The sequence below is a fragment of the Rhinichthys klamathensis genome, unplaced genomic scaffold (assembly GCF_029890125.1).
Source record: "Rhinichthys klamathensis goyatoka isolate OS25496 unplaced genomic scaffold, OSU_Roscu_1.1 h1tg000405l_1, whole genome shotgun sequence".
NCBI classification, from domain to species: Eukaryota; Metazoa; Chordata; class Actinopteri; order Cypriniformes; family Leuciscidae; genus Rhinichthys; species Rhinichthys klamathensis.
Window position 1 is genome coordinate 247,332 of NW_026606906.1, and position 17,726 is coordinate 265,057.

At 40.0% G+C, this 17,726-nt stretch overlaps 2 protein-coding genes across 4 annotated transcripts in view; both read left to right on the forward strand.

The window, feature by feature from the left end:
- The first annotated feature begins 2,120 nt into the window (after window positions 1-2,120).
- si:dkey-165a24.9 (probable G-protein coupled receptor 132) lies at window positions 2,121-10,966 on the forward strand. Of its 2 annotated transcripts, none has more exons than XM_056234773.1 (5): window positions 2,121-2,577; window positions 2,707-2,838; window positions 3,810-4,392; window positions 10,398-10,847; window positions 10,883-10,966. In XM_056234773.1, exons 2-4 carry the CDS (start codon window positions 2,829-2,831, stop codon window positions 10,792-10,794), a joined length of 990 nt encoding a protein of 329 aa, XP_056090748.1. In that variant the 5' UTR covers window positions 2,121-2,577; window positions 2,707-2,828; the 3' UTR covers window positions 10,795-10,847; window positions 10,883-10,966. The 2 variants fall into 2 exon arrangements, with proteins under 2 accessions (XP_056090748.1, XP_056090749.1); XM_056234774.1 differs by having other exon boundaries at window positions 2,726-2,838.
- Window positions 10,967-15,451: 4,485 nt separating this feature from the next.
- fxr2 (FMR1 autosomal homolog 2) overlaps window positions 15,452-17,726 on the forward strand; it is a 34,838-nt gene continuing 32,563 nt past the window's right edge. For both annotated transcript variants that reach the window (XM_056234765.1, XM_056234766.1), the window contains exon 1: window positions 15,452-16,027. In XM_056234765.1, the coding sequence (XP_056090740.1) occupies window positions 15,977-16,027 (51 nt within the window). In that variant the 5' untranslated portion in view covers window positions 15,452-15,976. The remainder of the gene's footprint in view (window positions 16,028-17,726) is intronic.

Consider the following 17,726-nt stretch of genomic DNA (forward strand, 5'->3'; position numbering starts at 1 on the left):
GGGGTTGGGGTAGGTCATATATTTATATATACATAATACAGTAATATAACGTTAAGTCAAAGGCGTTGATAAACACGCTGAAAAGCGATTATGCGTGTTGATAGCACGCCAAAAATGAAAATACGAATTGGCGTGTCATACATACGCCATTTCATGAGATCAGTCTGCGTCATCGTGTAAAGCCCGCCCCAACGTTTCTGATTGGTGCCGCGATTTCGGCGGATTGGAAATGAGCTTGAATGAGCTCTTTGCCAGACTAACTTTCAGAGCAAATCTAAATTTGCTGGAAGTTGTCTGGGTTTTCCCAGGCTACCTTAAGGTACTACTATTAACCTTTTAGGGGTAAAAAAAAAAAAAAAAAAAAAGGTACAAAGATGTCCGAAGTACTGCCCCAGTGGCAAATTGTTGTACTTTAGGTAAAAATGTTGCAATTTCTTTCTAAGAGTGTATGTTATTCTGACTGTGGTGTCTTCACCAAATCCTCAACACATAATCTAGTGCCTATTAAGAAGCCAACAAGATGTATTCCCAGTTCAGCCTTGATATTGTTCCTTCCCCCACTGTGAATGTGTTTTTAATCATCATTAAAGGTTCAATAGGCAACATCTTTGCTTGTTCCAGTTCTAATCCACTTCCTGGTATTTCTTATCTCAGGTCATGAATTCTTTCCTGCTCTCATTCATTTACCACATGTTCACATCTGCAGAATAAAAGCGAATAAGCAGCATTCATAGCACACCACACAAACAGCCATGTTTAGAAATTGGTCATATTTAAATTAATACAATTTAAGCATCATTTTATATACACTCGCCAGCCACTTTCTTGTACACATTAGTTTCTAGTTTCATGTTGTTTACACCAAATTCTGACCCAACAATCTGAATGTCGCAGCAGAAATAGAGACTCATCAGACCAGGCAACATTTTTCCAATCTTGTATTGTCCAGTTTTGGTGTCCCGTGTGAATCGTAGCCTCAGTTTCTCAGCGGACAGGAGTGTCACCGGTGTGTAGCTCGTCTGCTTCAAGGTTTGATGTGCTGTGTGTTCAGAGATGCTCTTCTGTGTTCAGAGATGCTCTTCTGTGTTCAGAGATGCTCTTCTGTGTTCAGAGATGCTCTTCTGCGTTCAGAGATGCTCTTCTGTGCTCTTCTGTGTTCAGAGATGCTCTTCTGTGTTCAGAGATGCTCTTCTGTGTTCAGAGATGCTCTTCTGTGTTCAGAGATGCTCTTCTGTGTTCAGAGATGCTCTTCTGTGTTCAGAGATGCTCTTCTGTGTTCAGAGATGCTCTTCTGTGTTCAGAGATGCTCTTCTGTGTTCAGAGATGCTCTTCTGCGTTCAGAGATGCTCTTCTGTGCTCTTCTGTGTTCAGAGATGCTCTTCTGTGTTCAGAGATGCTCTTCTGTGTTCAGAGATGCTCTTCTGTGTTCAGAGATGCTCTTCTGCGTTCAGAGATGCTCGTTCAGAGATGCTCTTCTGCGTTCAGAGATGCTCTTCTGTGTTCAGAGATGCTCTTCTGCGTTCAGAGATGCTCTTCTGAGTTCAGAGATGCTCTTCTGTGTTCAGAGATGCTCTTCTGTGTTCAGAGATGCTCTTCTGCGTTCAGAGATGCTCTTCTGTGTTCAGAGATGCTCTTCTGCGTTCAGAGATGCTCTTCTGCGTTCAGAGATGCTCTTCTGTGTTCAGAGATGCTCTTCTGTGTTCAGAGATGCTCTTCTGCGTTCAGAGATGCTCTTCTGCGTTCAGAGATGCTCTTTTGCGTTCAGAGATGCTCTTCTGCGTTCAGAGATGCTCTTCTGTGTTCAGAGATGCTCTTCTGTGTTCAGAGATGCTCTTCTGAGTTCAGAGATGCTCTTCTGTGTTCAGAGATGCTCTTCTGTGTTCAGAGATGCTCTTCTGTGTTCAGAGATGCTCTTCTTCAGGTCTCGGTTGAAACGAGTGCTTATTTGAGTTACTGTTGCCTTTCTATCAGCTTGAACCAATTATTCTCCTCTGACATTTGTCATCAACAAGGCTTTTTTTCCCACAGAACTGTCGCTCGCTGGATATCTCTTCTTTTTTTGCCCATTCTCTGTAAACCCTAGAGATGGTTGTGTGTGAAAGTCCAAGTTAATCCTCAGTTTTCCAAAATTGCCAGCCCAGGATTACTTTGTTCTCAAATGTACATTGGCTGGTAAAACATCTATTGTTTGCTTTTTACATTGTGTCGATATACACCAATCAAAACAGTGTCCAGTAAACGTGGGGTAGAGGGGTGTCACAGGGGACATGGAAACGAATGTAAGGGTGTTACAGCTTGTCTCTTAGTGGCCCTTCCGTCTGAAAGAACAGCCTGGACTCTCTCATATCTCTGCCTCACATAATGGCCTGTAGGCAGGAGGGTGTTTTTGTTCTGAAGGAGAAAGGCTTCAGGATGTTGCTGCTCAAAAGCAGTAGAAGTGGTTTCCTGCTGGGGGAAATGATCAAAAAGCCAGACAAGCCCCTGGTTGGACACTTTCCACTCGAATTCATACACACACATACAGGTTCATGCACATGGAGCTGGACATGCAGAAGACGCTCTCCAGACCTAATCGAGGTGAGGATATTTCTCCTTTTTTAATAAATACATGCATATTCTGGAACTGTTGATTGTTGTATATTTGAAATGTTTTATCTGACGACAAACATTATTTCTATAGATGTGACGTTTCTGTGCTCTGCTAAGGTTGCTTAATCGTTGTCAGAGGCGACTGGAAAAACTCAGAGGAGAGGAGAGGTTTGGTTCAACACGTTTAATGAAGAGTTTGAAGATTCAAATGTCATGGACAAGTCACAACCATAGAAACCATGATTCTGAGTAAGTTGTCATTCTTCTGCACACAAACACAACAAAAACAACTAGAGATGCACATTATTGGCCGATACCGACTGATACATTCTTCATGAATGATTGACATTAAAATTTGGTACTGTTTTGTCTGAATAAATTAAAAATAAAGTTATATTAAATCTCATTTATAGCATTTATTTGCTGTATTTATTTGATAAAAAATACAGTAAAATAATTAAAAAAAATTAAATCTTATTACAATTTAAAATAACTTTTCTATTTTATTATATTTTAACATGTGATTTATTCCTGTGATCAAAGCTGTATTTTTAGCATAATTTCTCCAGTCTTCAGTGTCACATGATCCTTCAGAAATCACTCTAATATGATGATTTGCTGCTCAAGAAACATTATTATTATTATCAATGCTGAAAACAGTTGCGCTGCTCTGCTTCATAGTTTTGTGGAAATGTTGATGCATTTTTTTTCAGGACTCTTTGACGAACAGAAAGTTAATTTATTTGGAATAGAAACCTTTTGTAACAAAGTAAAAGTCTTTACTCTCAATTCTCATCAATTAAACGTGTCCTTGCTGAATACAAGTATTAATTCATTTAAACAACAAAAACAAACTTTTGAATAGTATTTCATTTACTAAAGAGTTGTTAAATTTTTTTAATAGGTTGAACGTTAGATGATGACAAAGTTCAATTTAATGCAAAAATGCATGCACGATTAAAAATCCAATATCGACCAATACTGATTCTTATGAAAGGCAAAAATGTCCAATATTTTCGGATTACCAATATTTTGTGCATTTGACCTACAGTAGTCGACATTTGAAGTGGATCAAAACCTTTCATCAAAGTTATACAGGAATTTTGAACAATACCCGTTCTTGTCTTGGACAACTTTTTGATCCACTTCAAATGTTGACTACTGTATTTGAGCGATTTACACTTCAGATTTGAGCAATTCTTTCCCCTTATTTTCCACAGACCTGACCAATGGGAGCTGCCAAATCCCTCTGGAAAATGACAGAGTGGGTCTGACCTACATCTACAGCCTTGCCTTCTCTATCGGACTCCCAGTCAACCTGCTGTCCCTGTGGGGCCTGTACCAGCTGGGCCGGTCTGGTGGAGGCGGCTGCCAGCTGGTCTACATCCTCAACTTACTGCTTTCCGATCTTCTCCAGCTCCTCACCTTGCCTCTGTGGATCCTTTACCTGCAGGGAGACCACCGCTGGCCTTACGGGTCCGTGACGTGCCAGCTAGTGGGCTACGTTTTCTACGTTAACCTCTATGCCAGCGTCATTTTCCTTTGCCTCATCGCCCTGGACCGCTGTCTAGCGATCGTGTATCCTCTTAGCAGCCGTGGCGTGCGGAAAGTGCGTGTGGCAGCCCTTTCTGGTGTAGTTGTGTGGACGGTGATATTTCTGTTCTGCCTGACTGGCCTGTACCCATCTGTGTTCGAGCCCCAGAGAGAGCTGTGTCTGGAGCAGTACCCTGTTAGCACCAGATACGCTTACTTCAAAATTGCCACAGTTGCGTTAGGGTTCCTGATGCCCTGCTCTATACTAGGGTAAGTGAAAGGCACATGTTTTGCAGTTTCAGTGCAGCTGGGTCAATGAAATAATGCTCTTATTGGATCCAGATCTAATAATCTATTTAAAAACACATTAAGGGCCGGATTTACTAACAGCTTGCGCCAGCGCAAACCCTGTTTTGATGTTAAAAACTACTGTCAGGTTTTACTAAAGAAACTCAGTGAAGAAACAGTGCTGACAAGGCGTGGACAATGTTATTTTTGCGGCTGACCATTTCAAACGCACAATTAATGGGAGGAGAGTATTTAAATGAATCTTGCAAGGTGATTTACATAAACAATAATCATTTTTTTTAAACGGTTACCAGTTACCACACAATACAAATATTAAAGCCCAAAAAATATGTATCCTGGCAACTTTCATGACAGTAAAAATCACTAAAAGCCTTCCTTCCGCTGGAAAAAATAGTCCCTGACTGTGAACTGCAACAGAAGTTACATTATTTCGCCTTTAGATGGCGGCAAAAGACTTTATGAGTGAGTCAGTCAGTAAAGAAGACTTTTACATTGAAAGGCCTGAACCTTGTGAACACGGAGAAGCAAGACAACGATGCGTGTCAGGGCACGGGAAAGCCCCTAATTAGCTGTTAAAAGGACAAGATATCGCAGCGAACTTTCAAACAGATTTTTTATTACGAATATAGGACTGAGCTGATGGAAAATGCTATATCTACTGTAAATGCAGGGACAATCGCTTACTCGATTTCTCACAATACTCTAACGTTACTCTAAAACCTTCAAAGAACAATATCAATGAGAACATGTTTACGTTGCTAAGAGTGGTTGCTAGGGGTGTTGTGTAGTGATACATAGCACCGGGTGAAGCGGTCATATAGCCGTGTTTTATCGTGAATAAAACACTATAATCATAGACGGTAAAAGAAATGGACACAGCGACCGCATAGACTTTAACGGAGAAAAGTGAAGTCAATTAGAAGCACTCTCTTCCTGATTGCCAAGCATACTGCGCAGGCTCAAACTGAGCTTGACGACGTAGATGTGACGTGAGCAACTTGTACGTCTTCTAGTAGTTGTGCCAAGAGGAATCTGAATCATTCCCTTCCGAATTCTTGCAGAGCCGGAGTTCGTGAGTATTAGATGTCCATGAGCAGCAGGAGCAACTTTATGACTCTCTATGGGCTTCTCCCTTGACTTTATGCCTCCACGTCCCCCCGATTGCGCGCGAGCTTCTACTTCTGTCTATACGGTAATTTCTCTACTGCGCGACAGAGAGTCGCATGTTATGACGCAATCGTTAGCCTATTTTTACAAAAACTGCTTCTACGGGGCCATAACGTAAGATTCAAGGTAATGGAGACTTTTATACATTGTCGTGTTTCTTTAGAAATAAACAATGGACAAATGGAGTCTTTAAACGCCTCAGATGTAAAGTTATTCGCTGTCAAAGTGACACAAAAATGAATGGGAGTCAATGGGATGCTAACAGCAGGTGAAGGCTTGTTAGCCAATGGCGGCCCCCGGGGAGACTTCAGTGTCCGGCTGGTGGATTACCCCCTTGACTATAATCAAGGGGGTAATCCATCAGCCGGAAGTTGAAGCTGCCTCCGGGGGCCGCCATTGTAGCTGGCTATCACCTGCTGTTAGCATCCCATTGACTCCCATTCATTTTGGCGTCACTTTGACAGCGATTAACTTTACATCTGAGGCGTCCAAAGACTCCATTTGTCCATTATTTATTTCTAAAGAAACACGACAATGTATAAAAGGCTCCATTACTTTGTATCTTACGTTATGGCCCCGTAGAAGCAGTTTTTGTAAAAATAGGCTAACGATTGCGTCATAACCACGAGACGCTCTGTCGCACAGTAGAAAAATTACCGTATAGACAGAAGGAGAAGCTCGTAGGCAATCGTTTACTGTCTATGAGGCAATCGGGTGGACATGGAGGCATAAAGTCAAGGGATAAGCCCATAGATAGAGAGTTAATAAAAGCAACGGGACAAAATATTTCAACAACAGATTTGTTTCAGATTTCAATTCAGATTTGTCCCGGCACAGCTACTAGAAGGTCAGAACGGTTGCTCACGTGACAACTACGTCGGCAAGCTCAGTTTGAGCCTGCGCAGAACGCTTGGCTATCAGGAAGTGAGTGCCCATGTTGGGCTTCAACTCTCTCCGTTGAAATCAACGGGGTCGCTGTGTCCATTTCTTTTACTGTCTATGACTATAATTCGCCTTTGGCTAAGCCACACCCTAGAATGTAGATTGACCAATCACAGCGCAGCCAAGAACGAGCTCCCACAGAGGTCCGACACTTTTTCACAGCGCTCCATTGGCTTTAACACAGGCGTCTCATATGTTGGTCTTGGCAGGCTATTATCGTCGTAGTTTTATCAAAAATATGGTTAAACGTTGTGCCTGGGGCATTTGTAACACAGATAAGCGTTTCCCAGAGAGGTTGGAGGGGGGTGTCCGTTTTTTTCCCTTCCCAAAACCGAAGTCAAATCCTGACAAGTGTCGTCTAGCACACGCTGCTAATAAATACAACATTATACTCGCGTAGTCCGTTTGCTTCGTAATAACGATTATAGAAGTGAATAGAGACCTACCCAGCTTTGCATGAACAGTGTTGCTCCTTGATATTATTAGTCCCAGCCTCCGTCTCGATTAGTAGGATATGCGGTGGTTCATTTTTTGACTGTGACCGGTATGCTTTTGCCTCTATTTGGATGCCTTGTTGTTCCTTGCGTTTCACCTGTATGTCGTGAATTTAGTCTTCGAACGTATATTGCAGCCCCTTTTTGCCTACTTCTATCGGACACTTTATTTGCTGCTTTATAAAAGTTTGATAAAATTTTAGCAGGAAGAGCTGTCACAGCATAAGCCATGTTGATACCAGAGCCCAGATTAAGTTTGTTTGTCGGACATAGCCACAGTAACTAAGGGGGGTGGGGCTTAGCCAAAGGCGATTTGACCAGTCAGAATCAAGATCTCCAACTACCCGTTTTATAAGGTGTGCTATAATTTACTGGTATTTGTGCCATTATTTGCCAGATGCTAATTTGCGCTGTTCTTGGTAAATTGCGTTGGTCAGGCAAATTGCTTTGTTCTTTACTTTGATCGTCCACAGAACTTTCCATTCCCATCTGCGCTTTTATGGGATTGTGCTCTTATGCCTCTAATTTCCCTGTTTACCGAATCTGGCCCTAAAAATGCAACTTGCACACATGCAGTAGCAACAGTCATGCCCAAAAGTTTTGGCAGTGACATGCATTTTGTCTTTCGCAAAGTTTGCTACTTCAGTCGCTGTGGTGTTGATTTCTAGTCATTGTGCTTATTGAGTGATCAGATGCATTTTAAATAATTTCAAAAACCTTCATTGGCCAACAAATATTAACTTTATCACAAAACCCAAATTGAATTGTCTTTGGGCCTGGCCCAAAATGACCAACATCATTTCACTAATCAAATCATCAACATGGGAAAGTGTGAACGAGTACTAGGCAGGTGAATCACTATCATTCTGACTGAAAGAACCATTTACCGGATCATCAAGAACTTCGAGGAGAGCGGTTCAACAACTTCAACTGCATTGAAGAAGGCTTCAGGACGTCCCAGACTGTCCGGCAAGCACCAGGAGCTGCTCAATATTGGGAGGAGGTGGTGTGAGTGAGTGCATCTGCACAGTGAGGGAAAGACTTTTGGACAAGGGCCTGGTGTCAAGAAGGCCAGCAAAGAAGACACTTCTCTCCAAGAAAAACACCAAGGACAGACTGAAATTCTCCAGGAAGTACAAGATTTTGACAGCAGAAGACTGTTGTGGAGTTATTTCCCCTTCTGACTGTTTGGGACATCTGGAAAATCGATTAACTCTGTAGAAGAAAAGGTGAACCCTACTACGAGTCCTGAGACCACCAGTGTGTGGGATTGCTTTTCATCCAAGGTATAGTGGGTTCTCTCACAATTCTGCCCAAAATCACTGCCAGGAATAAAGATTATAGTATCAAAAATTCCACAAAAGCAACTTCTCCCAACGATCCAGGAGCAATTTGGTGAAGATTCGTGCATTTTCTAGCATGATGTCACAAAGCAAGAATGATAATGAAGTGGCTCGGAGATCATTACTTTGAAATTTTGGATCTGTGGTCAGGCAACTTGGATTTAACCCCAAAGAGAACTTGTGGACAAGTAGAAGTCCTCAAATTGTGATCATCTACTCACAATAAGGCAAGAATGGATCGGCATCAGACAGGATTTGGCCTAGAAGCTGCCAGAGTGAATTAGGAGGTTGTGAAGAAGGGTCAGCACTGTAAATATTGACTCTTTGCATATATTGAAAGGTTTTGCCAATAAAAGCCTTTCAATTAAATGCGTATCACTGTTTTCCAGTATATCATAGAAACTTGTAAAACTTTTTTTTTTTTTAATCTACAAGTACTGAAGCAGCGATCTTTGCAAAACACCAAATTTATGACACTGCCAAAACTTTTGGCCATGACTGTACACCTCTTTTCAGATTTTTAATTGTTAACTAAAACTATTAAAAACATTTCTGTTGTAAATAAAGTAAAACATAAATATTACTTGAAACCCATAAACTAAACGAACATAAGAAATGTTGCCATGGCAATAAACTGAAATACGTTTTAGTTGAAATGGAAAAAAATATTATTATTATTATTATAGTTGAAGTGCTAAAACTAATATTATTATTATATATATATATATATATATATATATATATATATATATATATATACACAAACTTTTATGTTAGATGCGATTAATCAATTTGACAGCCCTAATATATTTTAAATCTATATTTTAGATTTTTACTATGAGGTTTCACTACATAACTTTTTAAGCATAATTAATTTAAAATGTTAGACAAAAATGGAATAAACATTTTTCATACAAAATGAAACCAACATGAGTACATTTCTAAGAACTTGGCACGTGTTTGAAACTAGATTTCGAGGGGTGAGAACCAGAGGCGTAAGTGACATTTTAGGTGAAATGGAGATATATATCAACTGAAGGCTCTTTATGAGCTCTTTCAAAGGACACAATTCATTGCTTAACCAATTTGGAGTTATTCATTATAAGCCAAAAGACTTAACTCCGAACAAACTAAGTCAGTTGGTGCCTTTTTGGTGCTAAAAGGGCGTAACTCTACTTATGCTAGTCTTTTGGCATTGAGAAATGTATTGTGGGTAAAGGCTCTGGATACCACATGAGTCAAAATGGCTGACACCATATGTAAGCCAGGTAGGTTAACCATGAGAAGAAAACAGTTTTTAATTGCCTGAAGATATTAAGCTTATTTCTTGGAAAAGAGCTGGATGATGATGGAGAAAATGAAAACATCCAAAACCACGACCCACCAAAACAGAAAGACACACGCCCGAGAACATACAAAAATTATATTAAAGTTGAATTTTGTAAACCTTATAAAAAAAAGTTGAAAATTGCTTAACTAATTTTGATGAGTTAAAGCAATGTAAAAACATTATGTTGACATAACTTATTGATCATAAATCTATTTTAGTTATCATATTTTCTTTAATAAATAAAAAAAATCAGAATAAATGTTAAAACAGTGTTCAATAAGTATACTGTCATCCATGCGTGTTCACATTTTTCATAATAAAAGATTGAAATCAGTAAACAAAGTCGGATCAAACAATGGTAATATTTTGTTTTGGCCCTCCGGTAAAGTTGGTGAAATGTCACTTACTGGTTCTCACAGAGACGCTCTTATCTGTCACTGCCCCCGGGACTGTGTGTGCTGAGACAACATGTTTCTAATGTGCAAATAAATAGCAACCCGTATTTATTTGCACATTAGAAACATGTTGTCTCAGCACACACAGCCCCAGGAATGAATCAGCATACCGGCAAAATGCCACCGCAAAGATGACGAACACAGATACAACGTCTGTCTCTTTAAAGGAATGTTACTTCAACACAATCATAATAACCATATCATTCTTAACCATTTGGCCTTTATTCACGTTCAGGTACACCTCGGCCCGAATCGGGTTGACTCTACGAAACTCGCCGTCTGTCCCGGATCACGAACGCCGCAGGATCGTCGCCACCCTGGTTGTCATCACTGTCATCTTCATTGTCATTTTTGCTCCTTATCATCTAGTGGTCGGCTACAGATTTGTCACCCTGCTTCTTACGGAGAGTGAAAAAGACCAATGTTCAGTGGAAGTTTCCCTCTACCTTTACTATCGAATCTGCTACGGGCTCACAAGCCTCAACACCCTCCTAGACCCTCTTTTCTACTTCTTTCTTTGCAACGACGCTCGCCAAGAGCTTCGCAGATCTCTCTTCTGCCCCTGCCGGGGTCAAAGGGCACACCGGGGATCGCGAGTACAGACTCTTCCCAAAGGCTGTGCAGATGTTTAGCTGTCGTCTTGTGCAGATGCTAATCGGGGGTTGGTGTCTTTGTAAGGCATGGGCTGAAACCAAGGTTGTTGTTCTTTTCACACATGACGTGAAAACGTCTTATCAGGCTGAGATTTGACTAATTACCTGTCGTGATGTCATTAAGACATGACTGGTATGAGACATTTGCACGTCCTCTGGATCGCTGTCACTGGGAAATACACACCTTCAGCATCTTCAGTCAAGTGTTAAGACTCCTAGACAGCCTGAGGAGACTCGAATACACAACAACTGTCTCTATATTGCTCAAAATACTTTATAAGTTCAGGTGTAACCGTTCAAAAGTTTGGGGTTTTGAAGGAAGGGCTCTTATCCTCACCAAGGCTGCACTTATTTGAGGAAAAATGCTGTAAAAAATGACTTAAAATGTGATTAAAAATGTAATTTATTTTCCTGTGATCAAAGCATTATTACTCCAGTCTTCAGTGTCACACTATCCTTCAGAAATCATTCTAATATGCTGATTTCTGCTATTAAGAAACATTTTTTAATTATAATGTATAATCAATGTTGAAAATAGTTGTGCTGCTTCATATTTTGGATGAAACCATGATACGTTTCTTAATGTAAAAGTCTTTACTGTCCCTTTTGATCAGTTTTTGTGTGCCCTTGCTAAAGAAAAGTATTAAATGATTTCTTTCAGGAAAAACAAAGACCCCAAACTTTCGAATGGTAGTGTATATATTTTGTCAAACATCTGTAAAATATGTGGTATGCTCTGTTCTTTGTTTTAACAGAAACACTAATCGTGTGCAGTGATTAAAGTGAAAAACAAGTTTAGGCTATCTATAGAAGTGGCTCAGGATTATAGAGAAAGCTGCATAAAAACCAAAGATCCTGGATCAGAGCGACTTTTAAAATGGTTTTAAGGATTTCCAAATCATGTCTGACACCTCCTGGAAGATATATGTAAAGGCAGGCAATGTGTCATGTTGTCAGATCAGCGTTTGTTGAGCAATGCACTGAGAATATAACAGAGAGTGAGACTGCATGTGCTTGCTTTGGATTCATTTACACGATGGGCTGAAATGTAGCTATATGTTCAAGCATACTGCAGCTATCAATATGTTCACTTCCGCAAGAAACTGGCTAATATATACACCTTTTTCCTACTGCGTTTTAGATTACGGGAGGCACTTCCGGTTTGGGAAAGTTCCACTCAAAAAGACTGAAACAAATCATTTCAAATAATAAGGTTGCACTACAAATATTCATTAACCGTCAGTTTGATTGAATGAGCTGTCAATTTTCCTTCATGTTCTATTTTTAGACGTCAGGATAATAAAGTGATGGTAGGCTATTAACTATTGCAATTGGTATTAACAATAACAATCTATGGCGATGGGTCTTTTCAGTCGCTGCATTCATTTATTCCTGATAAATTTCTAGTTCCGCCCCCTTTGTATTCCGCCGTAATAGTAGATATGAAAAGGAACATACTGCACATTTATGATCTGCTCTCCCGATTTATTTTAAGATAATAGTTCACTGAAATAGTCGACAATTGAGTCTTTTTTTCTACTCAAGTCTGTTTGTTTTCACACGGATGCTTTAAAATATCTCCCATTTTCACTTCTAATCCCTATTAGCAGTGTTTTTAAAGCATGTAGCCTAGATACAATATTAATAATACATCACTTTGAAATGGCATCACTGTTCCAGCTAATGAACATCTGTGATTAAAGCAACAAATGAAAATACTTAGGCTTTTGGGATTATTCATGGTTTGTTGTAATTTGTTAATGCTTTTACACTTTTAAATGTCTTTGTAATGGTTGAAGGGAGAGTAGAATAATGTCATCTCAATTTATCCAGTAAAAAAAAAAAAAAAATCCATTCATATAGCGAACCTTTCCCTGATTGTTTACAGTTTAACGGAAGTTACTCCCCACAATCCGCGCAAAGCATCACGGGGCGTAAAAAAGGTGGATTTTCCTTTCTTTTTTTTCTTTCTTTTTTTTTACAGTCTATGGGATTTTCAGAAATAATAATGTACAGCTTTACTGTGCAGTTTATGCCGCCTATTGTTTTTTAAATAGAATGTGAAACAGTATGAGTATATCAATAAACACTTATAAACAGTAATCTTAAACAAACAGTAATCTGGTGCGTTGTTTTCATATGGCCTTAGGCTATACAGTTCGTTTTTTTTTTTTTTTTTTTTGAAGTCTTAAATAAATAATTAGTAAAGCAAATAGTGGTTGATACTACTTCAATTGGCACACTGTAAATAAACGTTCATTTCATAACTACTCATCAGCAGTTCCTAATTGTTTTAGAGGGCTGCCAAAAATGTGAAATGGATTTATTAAAAGGCTTGAGATAATCAGTGTTGCCATGATGTTCTTTTCCTGTGCCTCCAGAGGGATTAGTCCCATGCAGTGTTACAAGTAACGCAAGTTGTAATCAGATTACTTTTTCAAGTAATTAGTAATGCATTACATTTCAATTTCATTTCATTCTTTGTGGCAAGTTACTTTGTTTTCATTCTTTGTGGCAAGTTACTTTGTTACTGTCCGCAAGTTACTTTGTTTTCCCATGTATTGACTGCCAGCTCTCCTGTCCCCATGCATGTTGAGAGGAAACGAGAGTAAGTGGATCATGTTACTGTTTTGGTGTGAAAGGGACTTCAGATTTGTTAAAAATAAACCTTTTTTATTGTTTTGTTTTTGTTATTTAAAAGAAAACAAGCCCAGCCTTTGTAAAAAGTAACGCAATTTAATAACGTAATGGATTCCTTACCACAAAAGTAACTAAGTAAAGCAATTAGTTACTTTTTTAGGGAGCAACTCAGTATAGTGCATTATTTTTTAAATAACTTCCCCAACACTGGTCCTAAACCAGTTAAAGCCCAAATAAGTGTCTCAGAACAAAAACCTATGGAACATAAAGAGACAATGCCAATTTTCAAACCAATGTCTGCATTTAATAAGCACTAAAACATTTTTTTAAATAAAAGCTATAGATAAATAAATACTAATAATCAAATTGAGTACCTTAAAAACATATTTTATAATTGAAAAATATATATTTCATTTAATAATTTTTTTATTGCAAATTTAATTTTGTCGCAACTTAAAAAATGTTTGGAACCACAAGTTTTGAATACATAAACATCAATTCTCATTTCAGTAGTTCCTGATTGTGTTACGCTGCATGACTGATGTATGATTCTGCATAATAACATGTTAAAATGTTACGACAGTGAAGTCAGAAATCACACTGATGTTTGTGAAAATATATTTCTTTAGATTAAGATATTTTCTCTAGGCTCAACAATCTACATTTAAAACCTTGTGAGAACAGACATACATACAGTCACACATACCCTCCGTCTAATGTCACTACATTTGCATGTGTTTAGAGTCCTTTCATAAAAAGGGGAGCTTTGTGTTGTTTTCTTTGGCTAGACATCACAGTTTTCCTCGCACCTGTTCAACAGGCTGAGCGCAGCGTCATGCAAAATGACAAATCTGCCTCAGTGAGAAAAATCTGCAAATCAGCATATTAGAATGATCATGTGACACTGAAGAAATGTCAGTAACTTCCAAATCCACTTCACAGTGTCTTGGATCTGTTCAGATATCCTCTGATGCGTGACACATGTCCTCCAACATCTGCTGTCTTCAGCTGTTACACCGTCAACCCCCTCCTGAGTTCCTCACCCTCTCATTTGGTCAAACTGTTTGACATGTCATTCCTCACACATCACTTAGTCGACCAACATCCTGGAAAAGTTCACACCTTATGTGTGTGGCCTATCCCAGACAATTTGATGTACTTTTTAGTTAACCTTAATGGCACTTTTGTTTCATATCAGTCCTCATGCGCAACAGTCATGAAGCTGTAAGATTTCACTATCCAACATCAGTTAAAAAAAGTATTGTAAGAATATATAGTTCAGTGGTTATGCAGGGATTTGATTACATATTCCATGGTATTTTAATGTTGCCATAAAGTATTTCAATTATTTATTCAGCAGCGTATCAATTTCGCATTATTTATCATGCGGTTGGTTAAGGTGTTATAACCATAGACTGTAAAAAAATAGGGTTATAACAGGCACCTCATCATGTTCAACAAAAATTGTCATATTTTCAATGACATTTTAAATGAGTCCTGATTCAAAAAGAAATACACTGGATATTTTAAATGTTTGACATATAAAATCAATCGGTTGTGGCTAGTGCACCAAAGCCTTCAAAGTGTGTTTTAAAATTAGTACATTTAATTTATCATGTGGTTGCAGGGTGTTAGAAAAGGCCCCAAAGCATCTGGCATTGCCTCATCATGTTTAACAAACATTTTCCCTGAGGTAGGCTTAAAACTGGGGTCTTTACAGGCCTTGTATCTACATATAAGTTTTTGTGAATCAGTCAAAAACCAGATCCACCCAAATATAACAACTAACTACACAACTGGCTCTAATGAGAGTAAGACAAACCCGGCGAACGAGGATCCGCGAACACTGGGTCCGCGTCGACCGGCCCCTGACATTTCCACCAATCACGGCGCACGAGTTTAGGTGAGTGGCAGCTCAGTAGACCAATCACGACCACAAACTCTACAATGGGCGTGGCTAGAGTGGAGAGGGGTGGGGATTTCGGGGTCATTCACAGACAGTCTTGCTGCTCCACTCTGACGGCGTGTGTTGGAGGGGAAGGGTGAAGCAGCACAGCAGCACTACAGTCTTATTAAAGAACAAACGTCCCAATCAACGGCGTTTTCAGACGTAGTAGAAAGGATTCTCACGAAAATCATATGCAAGGAACCGTGAGTTCAAGTGCCAGAAGGCGTCGGTGACCGTTGATCAACGGCTGCGCTAGCTGTTGTGCTAACAACACTCGTCATCAGACAACATCAATCCAATCCGTTTCTAACTGAAATACCGCGAGCTTCTCTCGCGCTTTAGCCAGCAGTCATTGAGTTGATTTGCCCCGCTGGAAAGGGTGTTGGAGCTGAACCCCTTCCTGTGGCTCCTGTGCTCCCCCGTCACCTTTGCCCCCCTCTTTCACCCGAAACACTGGACACACACAAGCGGCCGGAGAACGGCGAGAGGCCCGTGAAGCTGGGGGTGGTACCGGACTCGCTCGCTTTAGGAGCGCCTAAAGAAAGGCTCAGTCGTGGGGACTCGCCGACCAACATGGACGGGTTGGCTGTGGAGGTGCGCGGCTCCAACGGGGCCTTCTACAAGGTAACCTCATTTTAAACAACAATATGAAATCATAACGGTCAAGTGTAACGTTACGCATTCACGAAGGAGTCGGGACAGCTCAGGTGGGATGCAGTGATGTGTAGCACTTTCAAAGAGGCCCGAGATGTGCTGATGTTTTGGACCTGCTCGCTCGCTAGACATCGGCCTGTTTTGGATTGATTGTTTGTTGTATTTCTAAGCTGGTAAACAGGGGAACCACGGAGTCCTGTTAGCAGGGTAGCTAATGAGTCTATTGATGAGAAAAGCCAATGGTAGTGTCTCAAAATCTAGTGAGCTGCCCTACCTAGACAGCACTTCTGGGCATCACAGGCGCTTTCATTAGAGGATGGGTGGCTCACTTTGTTTTGAGACACATGGGCCTGGTTTCACAGACAGGGCTTAGATTAAGCCAGGATTAAGTTCAATTAGGACATTTAAGTAGCTTTGATAAATATTACTGGTGTGAATGTTGAGAAACAACAATGGCATATTTTAAGATATGTCAGTGCATGTTGCTTTCAGTTGAAACAGCTCAAACATGCATTTTAGTCTGAGCCTTGTCTGTGAAACCAGGGGATGATGGGACTCTCCATCAGTGCTCGAAGGGATAGTTGGCCCAAAAATGAAATTTGTCATCTCATGTTGTCCCAAACCCTTTCTTTCTTCTTTCTTTCTTTTCTTCACAAAAGGAGATGTTATTCACTGTCACTCCATCTTTTTTTTCCAGGCAATTAAAGGGAATAATTCTTACGTCATCATTATGAAGAGTGAATGAAGAGTGAGTGTTCATTTTCGGATGAACTGTGAACTTAAGACTAAGGCCATGTGCTTGTTTTATTTATACATATAGGCCTGGTTTCACAGACAGGGCTTAGATTAAGCCAAAGTTCAATTCGGACATCTGAGTAGCTTTTTTAAACGTGCCTTATATAAAGCATTACTGGTTTGTATCTTGAGACAAAACAATGGCACTGACATTTTTCAAGATATGTCAGTGCGAGTCTGGGACTCGTCTTAAGCCTCATCTGTGAAACCGGGGGATCAAGTGTCGGCCTTATAATTATGTGTTTTATATGCATATTGGTGCCATTGGTTGTGTTTTTCACAAGCCTGTCCTCTTTGTTTGATCCACTTGAGTTCATGTTAGGCTGTGGGAAAACCACTCAGTCCAGCTTTTGTGACGAAATAAAGTGTTGCGTCCGTCAACCAAATGGGCAGTTTGGACCAAAGACTCATTCCAGAACTGCTGTTCCCTTTGAATTCATTCAGGTTGAGTTGAGATCAGTCCCAGATGATGAACCAATCACGAGGTGTTTAGGTATTGTGACCCTCCAGTTGCATCAAACTGCATCTACGAAGTCACACACGTTTCAGTGATTTCATCCATCTCTGTGGAAGTGTGAATGGAGAATTCAACAGAACTCGACCCTGATGGAACAGACCATATGAAGCTTTTTTGTTGTTGTATTGATGTGTATATCATTCCATAGGTATATAAGGATATGCTGTGTAGTGGTAAGGTGACAGAGACGGCTGTTTCAAGCTGTAAAACTGTGAGGGGCCGAAGCAGGTGCGAGAGGAACAGGTGATCTCTCTGCTGACACCCAACACTCTGCAAACCCCCACCACGATTACTAACACACTCCTATCCTTTGCTCTCTTTATGCCCGGTACACATTGTATGATTTTGGGTCTTTCC

Excerpts from the sequence above, each read along its gene's own strand:
- si:dkey-165a24.9 (XM_056234773.1), top strand. Across the intron at positions 4,393-10,397 it reads ATGCCCTGCTCTATACTAGG|GTACACCTCGGCCCGAATCG; the intron begins GTAAGTGAAAGG and ends ATTCACGTTCAG.